We start from the raw sequence: 19111 nt of genomic DNA, 5'->3' as shown, positions 1-19111 counted from the left end.
AGAATCTAGGGGGTGGGTGTATTGATTCTCTGTACAATTCTTTCAACTTATCTGTGTGTTTAAAAATCTTGATACTACAATGTTAGGGGAAAATAGCAACAGACTAAAGGAAAGATATTTCAGATACGTTAAGAGATGTTTTACTCGTGCTTTATAGAGCTCATCATCAGCAGAAAAAAATGAAAAACCCCATTGACTGTAAGTAAAGCCCTTGATAAAAAAGGCACATGCCAACAGTATCTGAAAAGATCATGCTATTTGTCAATAGAAAAATCTGAATTCGACTAACAATACTACTCCTCCCCCCTCCAGGCTGATACCAACGTGGGAACACTTGGCGGAGAGCGTTCTCACCTGCTGCCAGGTGAGTGCAGCCAGGTTGGCGACATCTCCCAACTCTGCTGAAGGGGATACCCCACCTCCTGGTACCACCACCACCACCACCACCACCACCACGCAACCCTCCCTCTTGCTGGCGAGGAGCGGCCAGGCAGCCCTGAAGACCCAGAAATGCCAGAAGCGGGACGCCAGGCAGCAAGCAGCCTATCTGTGTGCACTTGATGCAGAGGTCAGAATGAAGTGGTCACAATGGTAAGATCTAAGACCTGCTGCTAAGTCAGAATCACATGCGAATTACGGCATTTGTAGAAAAAGCAAAACCAACGTAATGTAAATAAACACACAGAGCAACGGAAAGGATCTGGAAAAATTTGAACTCTTGTGTTGGTGTGGACGTAGGACCGGGGACGGGAGCCGAACAAGCTGGGTTTGAAATAAATGAGATCTGAAATAAATGTAGACACACACATATCTATAGTGATGAGACCGTATCTGTGTAACGCTCGCCTCATTAAAATGAAAAACACGAACACATCACCAGCTTAAAACGAAGCTCGGCCCGTCTCACGTTCCCAGCATTTATTTCAGAGAACTGATTATAGAATGGCTTGCTCTGGATTTTATAGCCTAGACCCCGCAAACCAAGTTTTCATTTCTCTGTCAACCCTTAGACCAGTTCCCCGCCGCCCCCCCCACCCCCGCCAGGCAGCACAGCATCCCCAACACTCAGGGAGCCCTTACCAGGCAGCTGGATCTGTTCACACACAGGGCTCCAGACACTTGGCGATCCACTTGGCCCTGCGGATAAGTCCTTTCTACCACAGTCAAACCAGACTCCCCATCTTTTGTTTTTCCTTCCTTCCAACTAGGAGACAGGATGGGATGGCAGGGACTCTGCCCCATCATGAATCAATACAGAGCTGGCTCCATTACCCCCCGCCCCCCAACCTCCCCAAGTGCTGAGTCATATCGGATTATGTGGGCAGAAAACTGTGCAGAAGGTCCTGTCAGCCACTTCAAAACTTTTAAGAGTGGTTTGCTTTTAAGTATGCTACACAGAGTCGTCTTCAAGCGAGAACTCCTAAAATCTACACGTAGGTAATGCGTCCTGTGACTGATAAAGGGCAGAGGTGTGGGTGTGTATATGTTCATATCTAACCAGCTGTTTCTCCACCACCGCTCTGTGAAACAAATCAAACAGCTCACCAAAACTAGTTGAAAGTTTTATTTATATAAACTTCATTAAGAACATAAAAGATTAAGTTTCTTAAAAAAAAAATCTGCAGTTATTTACAGCAGTATTGCACAAGTAAAGTGGCAATTACCCTGTCAAAATTCATCAGTGCAAAACACAAGTAAGCCAGGGAAATCGCAATACAAATGCTACATACGCTGGGTCCTAGGAAACAAGTTAGTGACGGTCCGTATACAGACAGATCAGTGCTATTTATAAATGTGTACCTGATGAGTTCTGATACAGTAACTAGTGGTCACAGAACCTGCACATACAACTTCGGAGAGCTTCTAAAGTCTGATTCCCAAATAAAAGTAGTCAAGTTACCTAGCTGGGAGCTTGAGGATGCTTCTTGAATACAATGCCATTGGGAGCAGGAGTCCCCTCTGCTGGTTTAGCGTCACGTGTGGACCCATCCCTGCACCCACGTGAGCGGGAAGTGGACCACACAGGCACCAGGCTAAATCAGCAGGGATGCCAGAACCATCTACTGACATGGGGCCACTAGGAGGTCTCTAAAGCTTCTGCGAGCTTTCACATCTTAACATCCAGTCGAGTGGGACCCCCAACCTCTCTCGAAGCCAACAGAGAAGCAGAAGGAAGACAACCTGAAGCAGGCTGATCAAAGGTAGGGACCAAAGGGCTCAGGGCTGGGGGTGGGGGTCTGTACAATTAGCTCCTGAAGACCATTAAGTCCACACCTCAAAGCACAGGACACAGCGGGTGGGGGATAATTCAACTACTCACCAGTTGCCAAAAAGTGGCATGAGGTGGTGTTCCTGACGTCCCTCTCAAGGCAGGAGCAACCTGGCTTACCTGTCCCTTCCTCTTGCCCTGAACAACTCCTGGCAGCACCCCCAAAAAGGGGCCCATTTTTATTTCTCTCAACACTGAATTGTCAGGGATACATTTTCAATGGAAATATCTGTCCCAACTGCCAATAATACATTAAAATAAAAGAAAATTTAAAAAGATATGGCCTGGCCTTCATAGAATTTGCTTCCACGAGAAGCTGGCTATTTCTTGTAGAATTTTGTGGCCGGCCACATTTATGGTCTCTCACTGATGGCTCAACACAGACTTCGTCATCAGGATAGCGAACCCCAAGAACTTAAACCCACGTGACCAGAACTACCAGGAACCAAAGCTGGAGGGCCAGCCTAGGGAAGAGCGTGGGGCTCACAGTCACCACCTCAGACTTAAAGCAATGAATGGTACAGCATGGGGCGGGGAGCACGGAGGTCAACACTTTTCAGAACATAAGACATTAAATAAGCAGGAAATAAATATACAATATTTCTACAAGTTACAGCATTATGAAACAGTAGGACACATTACACAGAAAAAGAATCTACAATATGTACAATCCTCAATTCTGAAAAAGTTTAGTAAAAACAGTGATCTTTACTCATTTATGCTGTACAAAATTTTACAAGAAAGGTAAAGGAAACACAATTGCACACAGACATTTGGCTCAGTTGGTAAGTAAAATGTGACCTCCTAATCTAATAAATAGTCAAAATATATACAATATCAAGACAGGGAAACAGGAGAAAGTTATTCTCTACGGTGTACACTCTTTTTAATCAGAGGGGAGTTTTGCCTGGTTCCTCCACAACCCCGAGAGCAGTTCTTGGCAAACTCACTTCTGGGCAGGAGTACAGGTAACTGGAAGAATTGCTCATGGGATTCTTTTGCATGTGTTTATTGCATTTCTATGATAAGTCACAGGACACTTTCTACAAACCTCATGGGAGAAGAGGTGGTCAAGGCACAAAACCCGCATTCAGTTTCCAAAAAGGGATCTAGTCTTTTTTTTTTTTTTTCCTACAAAAAGTAAAAGAAATACACACTAAAAAGTCAAGGTCTACCACAGTAGGCATACCTTCCGCAGGGAGGCATCGTGATAAACAGATACATACAGTACAGAGACATCCAGTCATCTCTCTTCAGTCCTGGTGCAACATCCTGCTCCTTAATACTACAAATTCATAGAATCTCTAATTTCCTCACAAGCTGCTTCCGCGGCCAGCCTGGACACCAGGCAGCCACTGAGCCAGAGGTACGCCAGCACAGAGCCCTCGGGCACCGCTCCCAGGGAGCCGCAGTATTGAAGAAACAGAGTAAAGTGCTCCAGTCAGAGAGACTGGCACTGAGTACGGAGATCCTGGGAGGGGAGGGGGGAGGCGCCCAGAACCAAATACGTCTTTGGTGTGTGTGTGTGTGTGTCCAGCAGGTCCACCACTGCCTTACAACCGTGTGGACTTCATGACCCTACAGAGGGGTTCGAGACACGTCAGGAACACAAGCTGACAACATAGCTTTAAAAATATTCAAGACCCCAACAAGATTTTGGGGTAAAAGAAAATCCTAAGAAAGGAAGAATATTTGGAATCAAATATCTCTACCTAAAGGAAAATGCGTATATGCTGTAGATATATATATATATATATATATTTATATAGAATTATCAAGATACAAATGAATGGATTTCTCCACTTGATTTAATCACGTGAAAACACTGGTCCTTTGTGGGCCCAAAGCAAAACAAGACTTGTTGGCACTGCTGACTCGTTTGAAAAATCACGTTTATCTTTTAAAAAGCTATTTAATAATCTGAGGTTTCAAAATCTGTAAGAGTTATAAGGTTCACGAAATGATCTCTACTTCTCTTCTTTCACTGCTTCCTGATCTCTCTTGGGTCTCTCCAAACTGTTTAACTCCCTTTGAAATGTCAGACCAACTCATGGGCCCTCCATTTGCTGCACCCCTCCCAGGCAGGTGTGGAGAAAGAAAAGAGCGCGCCCAACAGAGGTGGATGCACCAAGGGTGGTCCAACAACACCCACGTGTCCCGAGAGTAAGGGAACAAGACAGACCTTTGTCCGAAGGCTGAGAGGCCACTTCAGATTCGGGCTCCAATGCAGTATTTTTACGGCACGGCTGAAGGCAGATTATCCTTCCTTTCAAAGTGGATTTGGGGGGGTGGGGGTGGGAACCAAGTGTCAGGCATCAAAGGCCAGGTGAACCTGGAGTTGGACGAAAAGCCTCGATGCCCAGGAAACCCCTGCCTAAAGCCCCGCCCGCGGCTCATGCCAATTCCCACGAGGACTGGAGCTCTGACACCTGCAGCCCAACGGGCTCAGCTGCGAGGGGACATGTTCCCTACCTGCGGCCCCTGCTGACAGTGTACCTGTGACTGTGGGAGAGTCTGCAACCAGAGAAGCCCACAGCACCGAGGGGCACAGTACCTGTCTGTGCTGTGACTGGTAGTCCTTCTTCAGAACACTTGTAAATGACAAGCCCATCAAAACCAGTGAAAACCAACATCATGCACATCCCAGTGAGGAAGCTACTGACAGACAAGACCAACTGGGCCACGGATGCCACAGGCAGATCCTGACTCACGTTCTGACCCAATTCCCTTTCATCATGAGAATACATGGACCAAATCTGTGCATCGGCCTCCAGACAGACCAGAGGAGCATCACAAAAGGAGACAAGGAAAAATACACGAAAAGAGTTTTAAAATTTTGCCACAGATGCAACTGAATTTAAGGAGGTAAGTATTTACAAAACGGGAGTGGCATATCAATACAGGCTGATGACAGACCTTCTGCCCCTTTAATCAGTTTCGTTTCATAAAACTTTTTTGGTATTAATAATAATGATTAAAAAAAAAGCATGTCAAAGAGCCAATGGCAGGGAAGGGAGGGGGCTATCTCATACCTCTCCCGTTTAAAAATTCTGTACAGTAATCTAAAAATAAACTAAGGCAGCTTTATCAATTAGCTGGCTCAGTTTCCACTGCAGAGTTTACACATAATCCTCTGAGAGTAGACAATAGGTTCTTAAAATTTTAGTACAAAAATCATTCACGAGTTGGTTAAAAAGTTTCCATTTCCTTTTTGAAAAACCTGTTCTTATTAAAGAAGGTGGAAAAAAACCCACACCACGTGTAAACACCATTCTTGCATAAAATCCTGCTCCAAAGAACCATGATTTGTACATTTTTTTTTTTTAAAGAATCCTCCCTCATTTACATTCACAACAAACTTCCATTGGAAATTCTGCCATGTGGTGAACAGAAAGGTCAAGTCCACGTGCAGTGCGGCGTCCTCAGGAACGCGTCGGCCAGCCTCCCCGCACGCCCTCTCGGGGAAAGAACCGCGGGCTGCATAGCAATGGCACCTCTTACACCGTGGTGCTGGGGCCTGTTGGTTTTAACAAGCGAAATGTCTGCACCCATCTGGCTCCGCAAGGAACCCGTCGTCACTGCAATCTCCACACCAGGCGGACGATGTAACGTAACAGTCGTAAGATAATCATTTGGGGGTGGGCTTCGGCTGCTTGGTAATTATTCAAAAAGACCTGAAACAACAATAGGAAAGCTTCTTAGTTTCTCAGCCCTCGTGTTATTTTTGGGTGGGGGATGCCTATATTTAAGGGAACCACTAATCCCATTTTCACAGCTACAAAGGGCACCCCTTTACGAGGGCTGCACCTTCCGAGCATGGGTCCGTCCCCTGAGACTGTGAGGCTGAAGTCCTTCCTACCTCCCCCACAGAGGGAGACGTCGCCACATAAGGAGCAGCATGCCAAATGATCCGCGTCTTTACAGAAACCAAAAGGATGCTTGGAACCGCAAAGACAATCCCTGAATCTCAGTTTGCCCCTCTAAAAAACACATGTATTCTCTCTACGGGCCATGTCATTATTGGCCAGAACTGCCTCGATCAGGGGATGCTTCAGCCTGTGTGCAGGTGTGGAGGAAAGCCAACCCCCAGGTCACTGGAGTTGGCGTCCCGTGGGAAGAGGTAAGGGTAGAGGGGACACAAGAAAGATGTGAAGGAACTGTCTCACTACCCAGGTTATTAACATTCAAATACATGGACTCCCCCGAGGGTGAATTTCTGGTAGCTGTAGTTTACTTGAGAAACCAGTGATTTGGGGTAATTTGTCCTAAGAAGCTAAATCCAGTGGTGCACAGATGCACCACCGCGCCTCTGGCTGCTGGTGGGCAGCTCCGCTATATAAACATGGGTGGCTCAGCACCGACTCTATGGTCACACACACAGGCGGAGTCAACCCCCATCCTCCCACCCCACGTGGGGAGTATAGAGCAGTGAAAAATTTTTAAAAAGGCCTCTTTGCTAGTGACCACCATGTTCGTGACAAGCGGAGAAACTGTTCACAAGGCAATTGCTACATTAAAGGTCTCAGAGGTCCTCAGGTCTTCCGGAGGGCCCACCTGTGAGTTCTCATCCATTCTGCAGGTAAGTGCGGGGTATAAATTCAGAGCAGCCAAAGGCGGCAAAGGAACACACCTGCCTCTACGCCAGGAGCTACAACCCATTTCACAGTTCAGGTCTGCAACCTACCCTCATTAAGGTTGTTTCCTTAATGAGTCATCTATGCCCGAGACCAGCTCTGCTGTTCGGGGCTCTCCACGAACCCCCTTCTCAATCGGGCAGATGAGACTTCCAACACAGCATGGTGGAACCACGGGCCACGAGTGGGGCTGGGAACTGGCGTCCCCCGTCACACACAAACACTGCCCGCAGACACCAGCTGGGAGCGGAGCTCCTGCTTGTGACTGTTTACACGAGCTCGCAAGCACTTGTCTGACAGGACGGGATTGTGATAAGGCCCGGGCATTTCCCGTTCTCCTTCCATAACCAGACTGGAGGAAATCGGCTTTCTGTAAGCGATTCCTGTACAGGCGCTCCGTAACCACAGTCTGTGATTTTTATCTGTTTTACACACAAGATTGCTTTGTTTTGATTTAACTTTCAAAATTACTTTGCTTTTTCTGTGTGAGAATAATTTAGGGGAAGGTTAATTTTAGTTGAGACTAATATTAATAGGTTGAAAGAGGCTTATTCAAAATAAAACCACGACTTACTAAAATGAAGAAAGCGCACGCAGGGCTAAGAAATCACTTCAAGGTGGGAAATCTCATGTCAGCCAGGTGTCACTACCAGCCTCAGTACGACCAGAGAATGTGGTCAAAGTGACACCAGTAAGGGGACAGGTCCCAACTGCTTCCAGACCTGGCAGCATCTGAGAGGAGACATCTCCGCCCAACCCTTTGAGGACATTGGGTGGACGGCGGTAGCTGTGACACTGAAGAGTCTCATCATGAGACGAATCTTTCCAAGTTTTTTAGGGTTCTGCCTGCATCTCAAACGTAAAGGATGTGGGGGGTGTTCGAAGGAAGCCGGGGAGGGGGTGGGGGCCATGCAGGAAATTTTGGCAAAAGGAACACACCCGATCCCTGACAAATGAGAAGACGCTACTACTCAAGAAGGACAATGGGATGCCTGCCCTCTCAGGCAGCGTGCATGACAACATGGCACACGCTTTTAAGCCAGCGAGAAACTGCTTTTGGACAACATTCAATGGAGGAAGCCATTACGACTGAACTCCAAGGCCACGCCAGTCCCGAAAACCCTTGACCACTGGCACAGCTCAGCAGGTGCGGCCCATGGCTCAGAAAGAGCTGGAGGATGGGCAGACTCGCTGCCCTCTAGCACCTGCAGCCGTACCCGTCAGCTCGCTCATGGGAGCATGCGGTAGGTGCCCGATGACGCCAGTGTGGGGCAGGTGGTACAAGGGTGCTGGTTGGTGAGGACTGCCGGCTGGCCTCCAGCCATCAGTGCTGAGCACACATCAGCACAGCCAGCCGCAGATCTCAGTCTGCCCTCTGGCACTGTGAACACACACAGTTCTGCTGTTTAACCCCCCGTCTAATGTACTCTGTCACTGCAGCCCTAGCAAACGAATATACCAGTTCACGCTTAAATGAACATTCTTGGTCCTTCCCTTTTTAAAGAAACAACACTTCTTAGATCAGACTTGTGTAATGCTGTTTTAATCTAACTCATAAAAGTACTTTAGGAAAATACATTAATGGGATGCACTTGGGTAAAGGAGTTTTTAAAAAGAAAAACTGAATATGCTACTAAGTACAAACAATTCATGCATTAAGGTGATCTCTTTTGCTCTCTCTCACACACACACAATCACAAGTGCTTGAAGTGTAGGACCCCATCCTGTTGGGTCTTTTTATCTCCATGGTCTAGCAGGAACAATATTCTTTGGGGTTACTGACTTTTATGGCCATCCCATGTGTCCAGAAGATGACTCCTTCAACATTCAGCTTTGTGTCTCCCTCCAGGAACCAACTCTGACAGTCCATGCTCCTGTCTGGGTCAGGGGCTCCTGCAGCCCCCAGGCCTGCTTGCACGGGACAGGGGGTGTGCTGGGGCCTGACTCTGAAGGCCGTGTCTGCACCCACTAGGCCCAGTGGGCAATACCTGTGTCTTCAGCAGCAAGTGCAGAACAGCGACGCATGGCCCAGCCCAAGGGCTACCCGTGGGTGCTACCAACAGTGAGAGCGGTCTGGAAGAAAGCCACTGCCACTGCCCTGCCTCTGGAATCAGGAGTCAAGTTCCCACTTTGCAGGTAAAGAACACCTACATGTTCCAATAAAACGGGAGGCCTGTGCCAAAGTGGAGTCAAGATGCGGAGGGGGCCTTCCTGTCGAAAGAAAAGTGCAACAGCATCTCTATGAACCTTACACTCTGGTGACGAAGAGCCATACAAATGAACAGGGTAAGAGGACAACAGCAATGCACAGGTAAATAAAATGGCAGGGAGGGCAGCGCTTGCCAGAGAGGCAGTGGGGCCCCGGGAGAGCCAGGGCAGGAAGGCGCAGAGCTGGGACAGGCTTCCCTGGTGGAGACTCAGGTACTCTTCCTGAAGATCTGAAAAATGTCCCTGGAGACTGTGTCAAGCGCATTCCGCAGGGAATCCCCAAATAGAGGACATGGGCTCAAGCTGGGTGGCAGCTAGGGATGGGGCTGTGCCAAAGGAACGCCCTTGAGCAGGGTCCGGGCAGACTTACCAGGAGCTGGGCCACTCCGAGCCACCATGGCCCTGAAACACAGGACTCGGGCTGGGGCTGGGGCTACCTCCGTCCGCAGCAGCCAAGAGGAGGGAGGATGACTGGATACAACACCATCCGCCACAGTGGCGTCTGCACAAGCACCACCTTCAACTTACACTTGAGATGACCAACCAAGTATCGGAACTTAATTACTATTTTCATGCAAAAATAATCAGAGCAAGACATCCTCTCTTGCCCAAACCAGGGAAGCGGGTATGCAGATACAAGAAAGACCCCGACCCAAGGCTGCCCGGAGAAATGGTCAGGGTAACCACTGCACGCAGCTCTGGATCCAGCTCCACTCTCCTGTGGGCAGAGACAAGCCCAGCCCACCCAAGATACACCAGGCCTTTGGACTTTGTGCGCCCTAGCCCGGGGTCCGCAAGAGTCCCTCACCGCCACCACTCAACAAAATGACGTGCCAGACTCCTTTCCAGTCTTCACAACAATGCTGTGGGCCAGTATTGCTCTCTTCCACATTTCACAGATGAGGGGACAGACCAAGCTCATGGACTCAAAATCAAGTCAACTCAGACTTCAGCACAGGGTAGAACACACAAGCTCACCAATCCACGCTCCAAAGGCTGGGCTGAACCCCGCTGGGCCGAAGGACTCAGAAAGTACAACACATATACATTCCCATTACTCAAGGGAGCTTAACCATAGAAACACACAGATGGGCACAGTGCAAAAAACACAAAAGTTAAGAGAGATCAGAAATGACATCAAGAAAGAGAGACTTACCCTGGGAACCTGAGATCTAATGCCAAAGAGCCAGAGTTTAGCTAAGAGTTTTCTGGCAGTCAAAGTAACACGGGAAACATGGCCCGATCTTCACCATTATATCCGAGAGCTCAACAGCAAATTCTAAGAGACAAACGAAAAAGCAAGGAATACCGATAGAACTCTGAGACACACAGCAATTTTTAAGCTAATTTCAACACTGAATATCTAAGAGGTCTTAAATTTTTTTTCTCCCTTTTTAAAGGGATGTATCTTTGACTGGTAACATGTTAAAAGAAATGGAATTCTGGACTGTGAGACTCAGACAGGGAACGTCTGCTCCAGATCGGCATGGTGCCTGCTTCCCTAGGGGCTGTCGTGGCATCTTCCGGGAACAGGGCTGGGTGTTGTTGCCATAATCCAAGGTGACCAGGGTGGGGGGCAGGGAGCAGAGAGTGGCCCCAGCGATCCTGATGGAAGACCACCTCTACCCATTCATAACCCCCGTCAATCTAAATAGTATTTTTCATGACAAGTGACAGAGATCAGAGAGGAAAAGGGCCTGCCTGTGTGGAGCATCTTTGGGAAGATGTGGGGGTCTCTCCACCTTGGCCCAGATTTTAGAGCACCTGCCTTCAGGTGCCAGGCCGCTGCTGCAGTGCCGCCCAACTTCACTTTCTGCTCATCACCACGGCCGTGGGGGCATTTGCATAGCTTGTGCCTAACTCGCTAGGATGTCAACACAGCTGTGGAAAGGGTGCCAGGAGCCCCTCCCCCGGATGTGGTGCTCCTGCTCGCGGGGCAGGGGTGAGCTTCCCCGGCACCGGCCGAGCCACCGGGGCTGTGGCTGACCAGCCCAGGCCGTGCAGTCACAGGAAAATCCCATTTGCACGAATCCAACTCTCCTTCGTTTTTGATGCATCATTTCAAATAAAACTATTATAGTGCAGGCTTTCTGTAGAGCAAACAACCTCTTCCTTGGTTGACTTCCAGTCAGGCCTGGTGTGCCTGGGTTTTCTTCCTGCAGGGTGGGACACCCCTCTACCGGGCAGATCTCTAACTCACTCGTCAGCCCTCAGACCCCCGACCGTCGCCTGGGAAGTGTGGCGCTGCACGGTGACCACCCACAGAGAAGCCAGAGATGGTTCTTACAGCTCCCGGGTGGGTTGGGGCGCGGGGCCTCCATCAGACAAAATATAAGCCTCAGAGCAAGAACACGCCGTTCTGAAATGCCCCAGCCTCAGAGAAATGCTGATGAGATGTAATGCACTGTAACCACAACCCGAACCTCTCTGCTCTGGTTCAGCTGGGAGAAGTTTAGCGAAGGATGGTGAGAGACGCCTGCAGACTCGCCTCATGCGCATCTTCATTTCCTCCTCCAGAGATTAAAAAACCCCAGTCAGACCTCTCTGAAGTCCCCCTCCGGGCACCTGCACCTCTGAATGGTTCTATGTGAGTGGCCCGGGTCCCCCCGCTGTGAGGCAGGCATGCAGGTGTACCCACCTGCCACAGACGGATGGAGCATCGGCCCCAGGCAGCGTGCACGAACACCATCCAGGCCGATGCCCACCCAGCCATTTAAACACACCCCAGCGCCCCAGCCTCCTGTTTGTGTACACCCAGACACAGCACGCATCAGTAGGGCCCAACACAAGCAGGGTACTGAAAGACAAGTGAACCAAGTTAGCAGCATCTCTCTAAACTCCGAAGACCAACTGAGAAATGTTTCAATTATAGTTCAGAGACACCAGAACGATGGGCAAGCGATGACAGCAATTTCTAGCCCTGTTCCTGAATGTTTCCCTGTGACCTTCGCCACATCCCTAGGAGACGGAGAGAAAATGGGGCTCCTAGAGGACATAATGGATGGACTCAGGATTCAAGGCCTCACCCCAAAGTTTTCACACCTGTCCACAAGCCCTGCTTTCCTGTAAGATCATACTTTATCCCCAAGTCATGGAAAACCCTCGTTCAGAAAACCTGCCGTCCACAGTTGCCATTGGGATAAGCTGAACCATGTGCTGTCTCGAAGGTCTCAGGGAAAAACACAAAGGGCTGAAGCCACAGGAAGGATGACTCTTGGATCACACAGGCTCCAGGGACTCCGTGATGGGGGGTGTCGGAAGGCTCTTAAAACCACAACACTGAACTACCTCCCTTCAGCTCCAAGGGAAGCACTCACTGAATCTTCAAACTGGATCACAGATCAATGACGGGCACTAATTCATTTAAGCTACTCACAAATGTTTTTGCTATGAAAACTGTCATTCTATCAAGTCATGGGCAACTCACCATCTCATGAGATAGGTCTAGTTTTAATGTGATATTTCCTATGCATATTTTCCACTATTCTTTGCTCAGACTGTAAAACAAAGTGGCTCACTTATTAAGCTTCTATGTTCATTTAATGAGGGCCTCAAAAGAATGTTGTCGGAGAACATGTATCTCTGGGTTTATGTTCAGGTTATGCTATTTCCAAACAAGCTACCTACCGATAGATCTCTCCCTTGTACATTCTCTACAGAAGAATATCATTTATAAAACCAGGAATCAAACAGCACAGGGAATTCACGTCGTAGGAAGGACAGCAGAGGGAGACTTCAAGTTCATTATGAAAATGCAAATGGGTGACACTTCCACTAAACTTTTGTTTCCATCTAAACCGGTCTGTGAGCCACCTACCTCTCCCTCTCTACTTTGTCTGGTTTGGTGCTAAACTTCAGTTGGCCCGCAGTTCAGTCTACTCATGCCTATACATGCCTGGGACAGAAGAAGTAGGGAGCAGGCAGTGTAAACAAAAGATACACTGTTTCTTGGGATCAAAACAATGAAAAGGTTTTCATTCACTTCTTGGCCCATCTAGAGGGTCTGACGTAGCTTCACGTGCTGCTGTTCATCCAGGCCACAGCCAGGACATCCCTAAGTCACTGTCAACCAAGAGCAGTCTAGCTGTGCACAGAGCAAACTGTGTAACCTGACTACAAGGCCCAGGGGAGGCCACCAAAGGTAAACGATCGCAGCCTTGGTAATGGGGTGGGGGTGGGGGGAGCAGATGTGGGGTAGAGGATGGGTCTAATTACCCTAAGAGCACATGTTCTGATGTTCTGAAGGGCCCAGCACATGCTCCACAGACGTGGTCTGCACCCTTGGCCCATGGCTAAGAATCCTATCCAAGTGGACACCACCCCCTGAGAACAGGCGGTTAAGCACACAGTGCTCCAGGCCCCACCATTCAGCTACACGCAAGCCACTCAACCTCTTCATAAAACAGAGATCTAACTTCTCTGAGAAATCTTCTTCCCTACAAGCCCACTGACCTCCATGCTCCCCAGCCTTCCCCAAGAGCCCAGGCATAGGGGGCTGGAAGGGTCAGGGCTGCGTGTGGGTGTAGGCCATTCAGCAACGGATGCCTTCCAGGGGCTCCAGCACCCCCACGGGCCCTTGGGTTTTTTCTTGTGCCACGTTCTAGATGTGCCTGCACGACCGAGGCCCTTTAATGCTTAATGACAGGTGAAAATGGCACCAGGGGGCTGCCACTGGCCAGATCTGTGACAATCTGAGGATCAAAATAAGTACTCAGAGTAATGCAGAGTAAACCTGTTGAAATTAAACAGGGACCCATGAATTTAGGCTGATGAATGGGATAAACATATATAATGGGAAAAGGAAGTTCTTCATCCTCTACACACACTTCTTTTCCATTTCAGATGGAAACATGCTGACTTTATAGAGTGGAAGGAGCCACCTTTGACCAGAGTCAACATCACCAACAACAGGACAAATGGCCTCCACGTGCCTCCCGAAGCAATGGATGGGAGAGGATTCAATGTTGCCCCTGTCATATTCCTGCCCAGAACACAAAACTGTAATCACATCCCGAGGAGACATCAGACAAATCCAATTCAGGGAGAGGGAGACTCTATTAAGTGTCCTGACCCTTCAAAAATGTCAGGGTCACAAAGACGGAGGAATGGTTCCAAATTAATGGCATCAAAGCAATAAGACAACTAAATTTAACGCATGACTCTAAACTGGATCCTGGGCCAGAAAAAAACTTCTGTTTTGTGTTTTTTTTTTTGGCTACTATAAAGGACATTTTTGGCACAACTGGTAAAGTCTGGATGAAGTCCACAGATTACAAAACAGTACTGTCACACTGCTAATTTCCTGATTTTGAGAATTACACTGCGGTTACATAAGTGAATATTCTTATTCTTAGGAAATACACATTGATGTATTTGAGGGTGAAAGAATATCACACCTGTCATTTATTCCCACAGAGCTCAGAAAACAGTATGTGCACAGATACAAAAGAGGGAGAACATTAAAGCGAATGTGGCGACACGCGAACAGTGGGGAACTCGGGTGGCAGACAGAAGAGGGTTTTCTGTACCATTCTTGCAACTCTTAGATGGAAGTCTGACATTATTTCAAAACAAAAAGTTACAAAAATACGCCAGAGACTTGGAGCGGTCAGACTTACCAGACAGAGGGGGACACGGGTCACTCTGCCCTGGCGGGGTCGTTTGGGGGGCAAGTACACGGAGTCACAAAAGAAAAAGGGGAAACATGCACTGGGACTTTGCGCTCACCTGTGCCTCTCTCACCTCCTCCTTCAAGGGCTCAGACTCCACAGCTCCGTTTCATATGCTTCCCCACTGCCCTTAAGTGGACTGAACACATGACAACTATACGACACCTTCCTCTATTGCTCTAACTGAAAAAATGGGAAAATATCCTGTCAGGCTTCGCAAGGCTCATGGCAGTAAAAGACCAACACTTTAGAAAAGCTACTGTAATAGTATTAAGCAAATAAAGACACTCAATATTTACAATGCTGAAATCCATTATAAAGCAACCATTATAAAGCAAGGCGGGGGCTGTACACTGCTCAACAAGAAGTAACCCCCCCCCCCCCCACCGTGAAGACAGCAGGTGATCTGAATGCCTGACTTTCTGCTACGGCCTCCCATTTCCTCCCCAGATTTCTACCCCCAATAAATGGACCACCAGTGACACTGCAGACTCGGGATTATTTTTAACCAACAATATCAAGACAGGTGTCTGTAGCTTTAGGGGTCACTGTGTCACTATCCAGAGTCTGGTGTTTTGAACGGGTTATTTGCATAAAATCTGGAGAATGTATTTGCCTTCATTATAGAAAAATCAGGTTATAACCTAGAGCCTGGCCCTACACCTCCCCCAATACCCCCGCCTACTTAGGAAGCTAGAGTCCCTTAAATAATTAGTGACTGCATTTTCACATTGGTTCATTTTTTTTTAAAGAGATGCAAAATAAGATTTACAACCAGAAAATAGTGTGATCCTGCGATGAAATTAACTTACATTTATTTTACCAAAAGCACTGTGAACAAACAGGTTGCATCTCATTTGAACAGACAGATATGGCCATCTCCAATATCCTCTTAAACACTGAACTGTGAAATAACACTGGGAGAAGAGGAGGAGAGGAAGGATATAATCTACTAGACACTGTTCTCTCACCTCCCACGGACAGGCAAGGCAATGGAAACAACCCCACACCTCCCACGGACAGGCAAGGCAATGGAAACAACCCCACACCTCCCATGGACAGGCAAGGCAATGGAAACAACCCCACAGCTTGTGTCCCATCTGCACGTGACCAGAACTGCCCACCTCTTCAGCCTATGCTATGCACCAACCCCCACGACACACCTGGCCCATGTCTTATCGCTGATCACACAGGCCACCATGGAGGTGCATCAACCAGGTCCATCTGGGCAGACCCAGGGCGGAACCTTATAGAGTCACCGATAGTCTGTGTAAGTTTAAAGAGAAGCTCATACATAATATCCTTACAAGACATCTAGCTCTGTGGCCAAAGTCTTAGTCCCTCAGAGTGGAGCTGTGTGGGCTCTTGGTGTCCAGAGCTTCTGGACTCTGAAGGCACCAGGGCCCAACAGCCTCCTCTCTTGGGCGGCCCCATCCACGTCAGATCTGGCCCAAGGACATCTAGGAGCCCCTTCAAGATGGAGAAAGAGGCAGGCCCCGCACGCTGGTCAGTTCGCTGCTTAGGCTCATTGTGAGAGGCCACTCTGCCATCTTTTCCTGCTGAATTATGGACATGTCCCCCATAATCAGCCTACCCTCCTCAGTCAGAATCAGCCTCCCTACCCCAGCATGAGGTCGTCATGAATGCACTGGGGCCCTGCTTCTGACCAGTGCCTCCTGGTCCACCAAGAGGGGTCAAAGTCCAGTCACACACAGGAACACCAAAATCCCTTCAGGGAAACCAAGGCAAAGCAGCTGGGGGGGGGTAGGGGGAGAGTAACTGTAGTGGCAAATTATGAAACAATCAACCTTGCAAAAACAATTACCATTTCAGAGCTAGGTTGGAAACGAATTTATACACCGTAAACGGCAGATGTAGGATGCTGGATATTCTTGGCAGCTAAAGACGGCCACATAAGAAATTCCTAAACCCATTCATCAATGTGACAGTTCTCATTTAATAATAGAATCATACTACAGCACATTTCCCATCAAACACACACACCCCCATAGGAAGGTATGAAGAGGATCCAATGTGAGTTTTCAGAGCATCCCTGGCTCCCTTACAGAGACCCTATACTGAAGGAATAAATGAAAGACCCTCTGCAAATGGGAGGATGTCTCCATGTGTGTCTAAAAAAAGCCTGAAAGGCATTGCATGGACAGGAAAACAAGAAGGACTCAAAGCAATAACAGGTAACATCCACTTACTGAGCAAGAGCTAGCTAAAAAAGAGACCAACATTTAAAGCAGGACACAAACACTGGGGTATTCTAAGCATGACCTCTCCTTTCAGAAGGAAAAAAAAAAGGTTCCAAAAAAAAAAATCTTGAAGGGATATTTAGACGAAGCTGTAACGTTCAGAAAAAAAGGAGCCAGAAGACCAGTAACATAGTAAGAAAGAATGACAGTAACAATTACAGCTTTTTCTACAAAATAAGATGTGTCTTCTTTTTGGATAAATCAACAGAAATTGCCTCATACTTGGTTGTTCGGAAAAATGTAAACAAGCCAAAAGTACGTTCTATCACATCTTTGTTAGTGTACCCTTTACAGGAAGTACTCACATACGCTCATACCAGCCCTAATTCCCAGAGTTAAAGCCTACACGTTTTGGAAGTCTTCCGTGGGCAAAAGGTGTCCAAATGGTAATGGCTATTGCCAATGGGCAAAACCAACAAAATACACCGTGTCTACAGAAGACATAGGGTTGGTTTGTTTTTTTTTTAAATCAACAGCACACCTTAAAATGTAAGTGGCAGTCAATTCAGGGTATAAAATTTTTATGCCCCAGATCCCAGACTCCTGGTTAATGGCCTCCTGACAGCATTCAAGGACAGCACCACGGACAGAAGGGGGTGGCTCCCCTGCTCTGCCCGTCAAACATTACAGGACTACTGCCGGCATTGCGCCCCTTGGCTGAGTGAGGATGGAAATTTTAATAGGTCTTTACCTTTGACCCCAACTGCCCAAAAGGAATGCAGAAACCCTCTACATGGATTGAAAATTACGTTACTATTTATGTGGGAATATGTCAAAGCAGGTCCATAACCCCTTTCTTAACATCCGTCCCTTTGCCACCTTGTACGATATTCTATGTAATTACCGTGACTTAAATTCATCCATAAAACATTTTTAAATGGAAAATGGGAAAGGAGAAACAATGGTGGGTTCACACATAGGTAATACCTCGCATTTCCATTATTACTAGTCACCTTAAAAAAAAAAAATTGTGGGGAGGGGGAGGGTGTGAGGAGAAGGGGTAAATAAAACATCATTACCCTCCTTGGGTAATATGCATTAAATTCGTCTCCAATACGCCGCAACTCTTGCGCAATCCATATCTCCGGGCGTATATCTGCAGGTACAGCCTGAGACTGCCTCATGGAAGCTGCATCAGAACAAACAGAACAAAAATCACATTGTTTTCCATAGATCATTTAGCACGTTCTAGAAGCAAGCCCATCTCACACACTGTTTTGTTCTTGGAATCTCCCTAACTTCAGGACTGTCCTACCTCAATTTGGTTAAAGAGTGACGGATAAAGAACTGAGTTTTTCAAAACTGGAGACTCAGAATTGCAAAACTTAAAAACGTCCTGGCCAATTAATTACATGCTCCCATTTCAAAATAAATTAACACAAAAGTGGTACAATAAAGATGACCAAAAGAAAAAAAATTTCATACTTGAAACACAGAACATAAAAATTCAAGTTGTCAGTAAAGTAACTACTCTGATCTTAACACAAGGTAGAATTCCTAGGGAAATTTCAAACGTCACACAGGAATTGGAGATGAAGTGGTTGTCCTATCTAATGCTACCGAATAAGGGAAAACCTGAGAATCAGCAGGCGACCTGAATGAGCTCGTTTCTATGGGAGCAGGTGCAGTGACACCGTCATTTACAAGTGCTACCCGGTGGCCAAGTTAAGGCATACCTGTGTGTTTTGTCTCCGTATTAACGCGGCCCATAAAGGTGGATTGGATTCAAGTCTGCAAACCCCACATGGGGAGAGAAAATGTTTTGGGTGAAGGAACAAAGGCATTTTTGAAAGAAGAAAGAAGAGGGAGGTGTGCCTTTCCATTAAGCTGTCACTAACATTCACACCCAGTCCACTCATCTGTTTGTTGCTGAAACCATTTAAAAGCCTTGTGAAGGGGAGCAAAACTGGGAGTTGTCAACAAAAGATCCCAAAAGGCACCAGGAAGGTGGCATTCTCCACACTCAGGAGAAAATGGTTTGGCATTGTGGGCACGGGAAAAGAGAGGAGCTTCTTGGGCTTGTGACTTGTTAACCTACTGTTAAGCATGGGGACACTGTACTCACAATTA

General features: G+C 47.5%; 1 protein-coding gene across 10 annotated transcripts in view; it reads right to left on the bottom strand.

The window, feature by feature from the left end:
• Window positions 1-1555: 1555 nt before the first annotated feature.
• Window positions 1556-19111, bottom strand: part of BCL2L11 (BCL2 like 11) — a 47059-nt gene continuing 29503 nt past the window's right edge. For 5 of the 10 annotated variants that reach the window (XM_027621426.2, XM_027621428.2, XM_027621422.2 and 2 more), the window contains 2 exons: window positions 18061-18170; window positions 1556-5943 (listed from right to left, as the gene is read on the bottom strand). In XM_027621426.2, coding sequence (XP_027477227.1) covers window positions 5845-5943; window positions 18061-18170 — 209 coding nt within the window. In that variant the 3' untranslated portion in view covers window positions 1556-5844. Of the gene's footprint in view, window positions 5944-10267; window positions 10391-14838; window positions 14964-18060; window positions 18171-19111 lie in introns of all 10 variants that reach the window. The other 5 variants (XR_003524592.2, XR_003524594.2, XM_027621424.2 and 2 more) reach the window with 3 other exon arrangements.

The sequence above is a fragment of the Zalophus californianus genome, chromosome 8, assembly GCF_009762305.2.
Source record: "Zalophus californianus isolate mZalCal1 chromosome 8, mZalCal1.pri.v2, whole genome shotgun sequence".
NCBI lineage: Eukaryota > Metazoa > Chordata > Mammalia > Carnivora > Otariidae > Zalophus > Zalophus californianus.
This window is presented reverse-complemented; position numbering and strand designations above follow the sequence as displayed.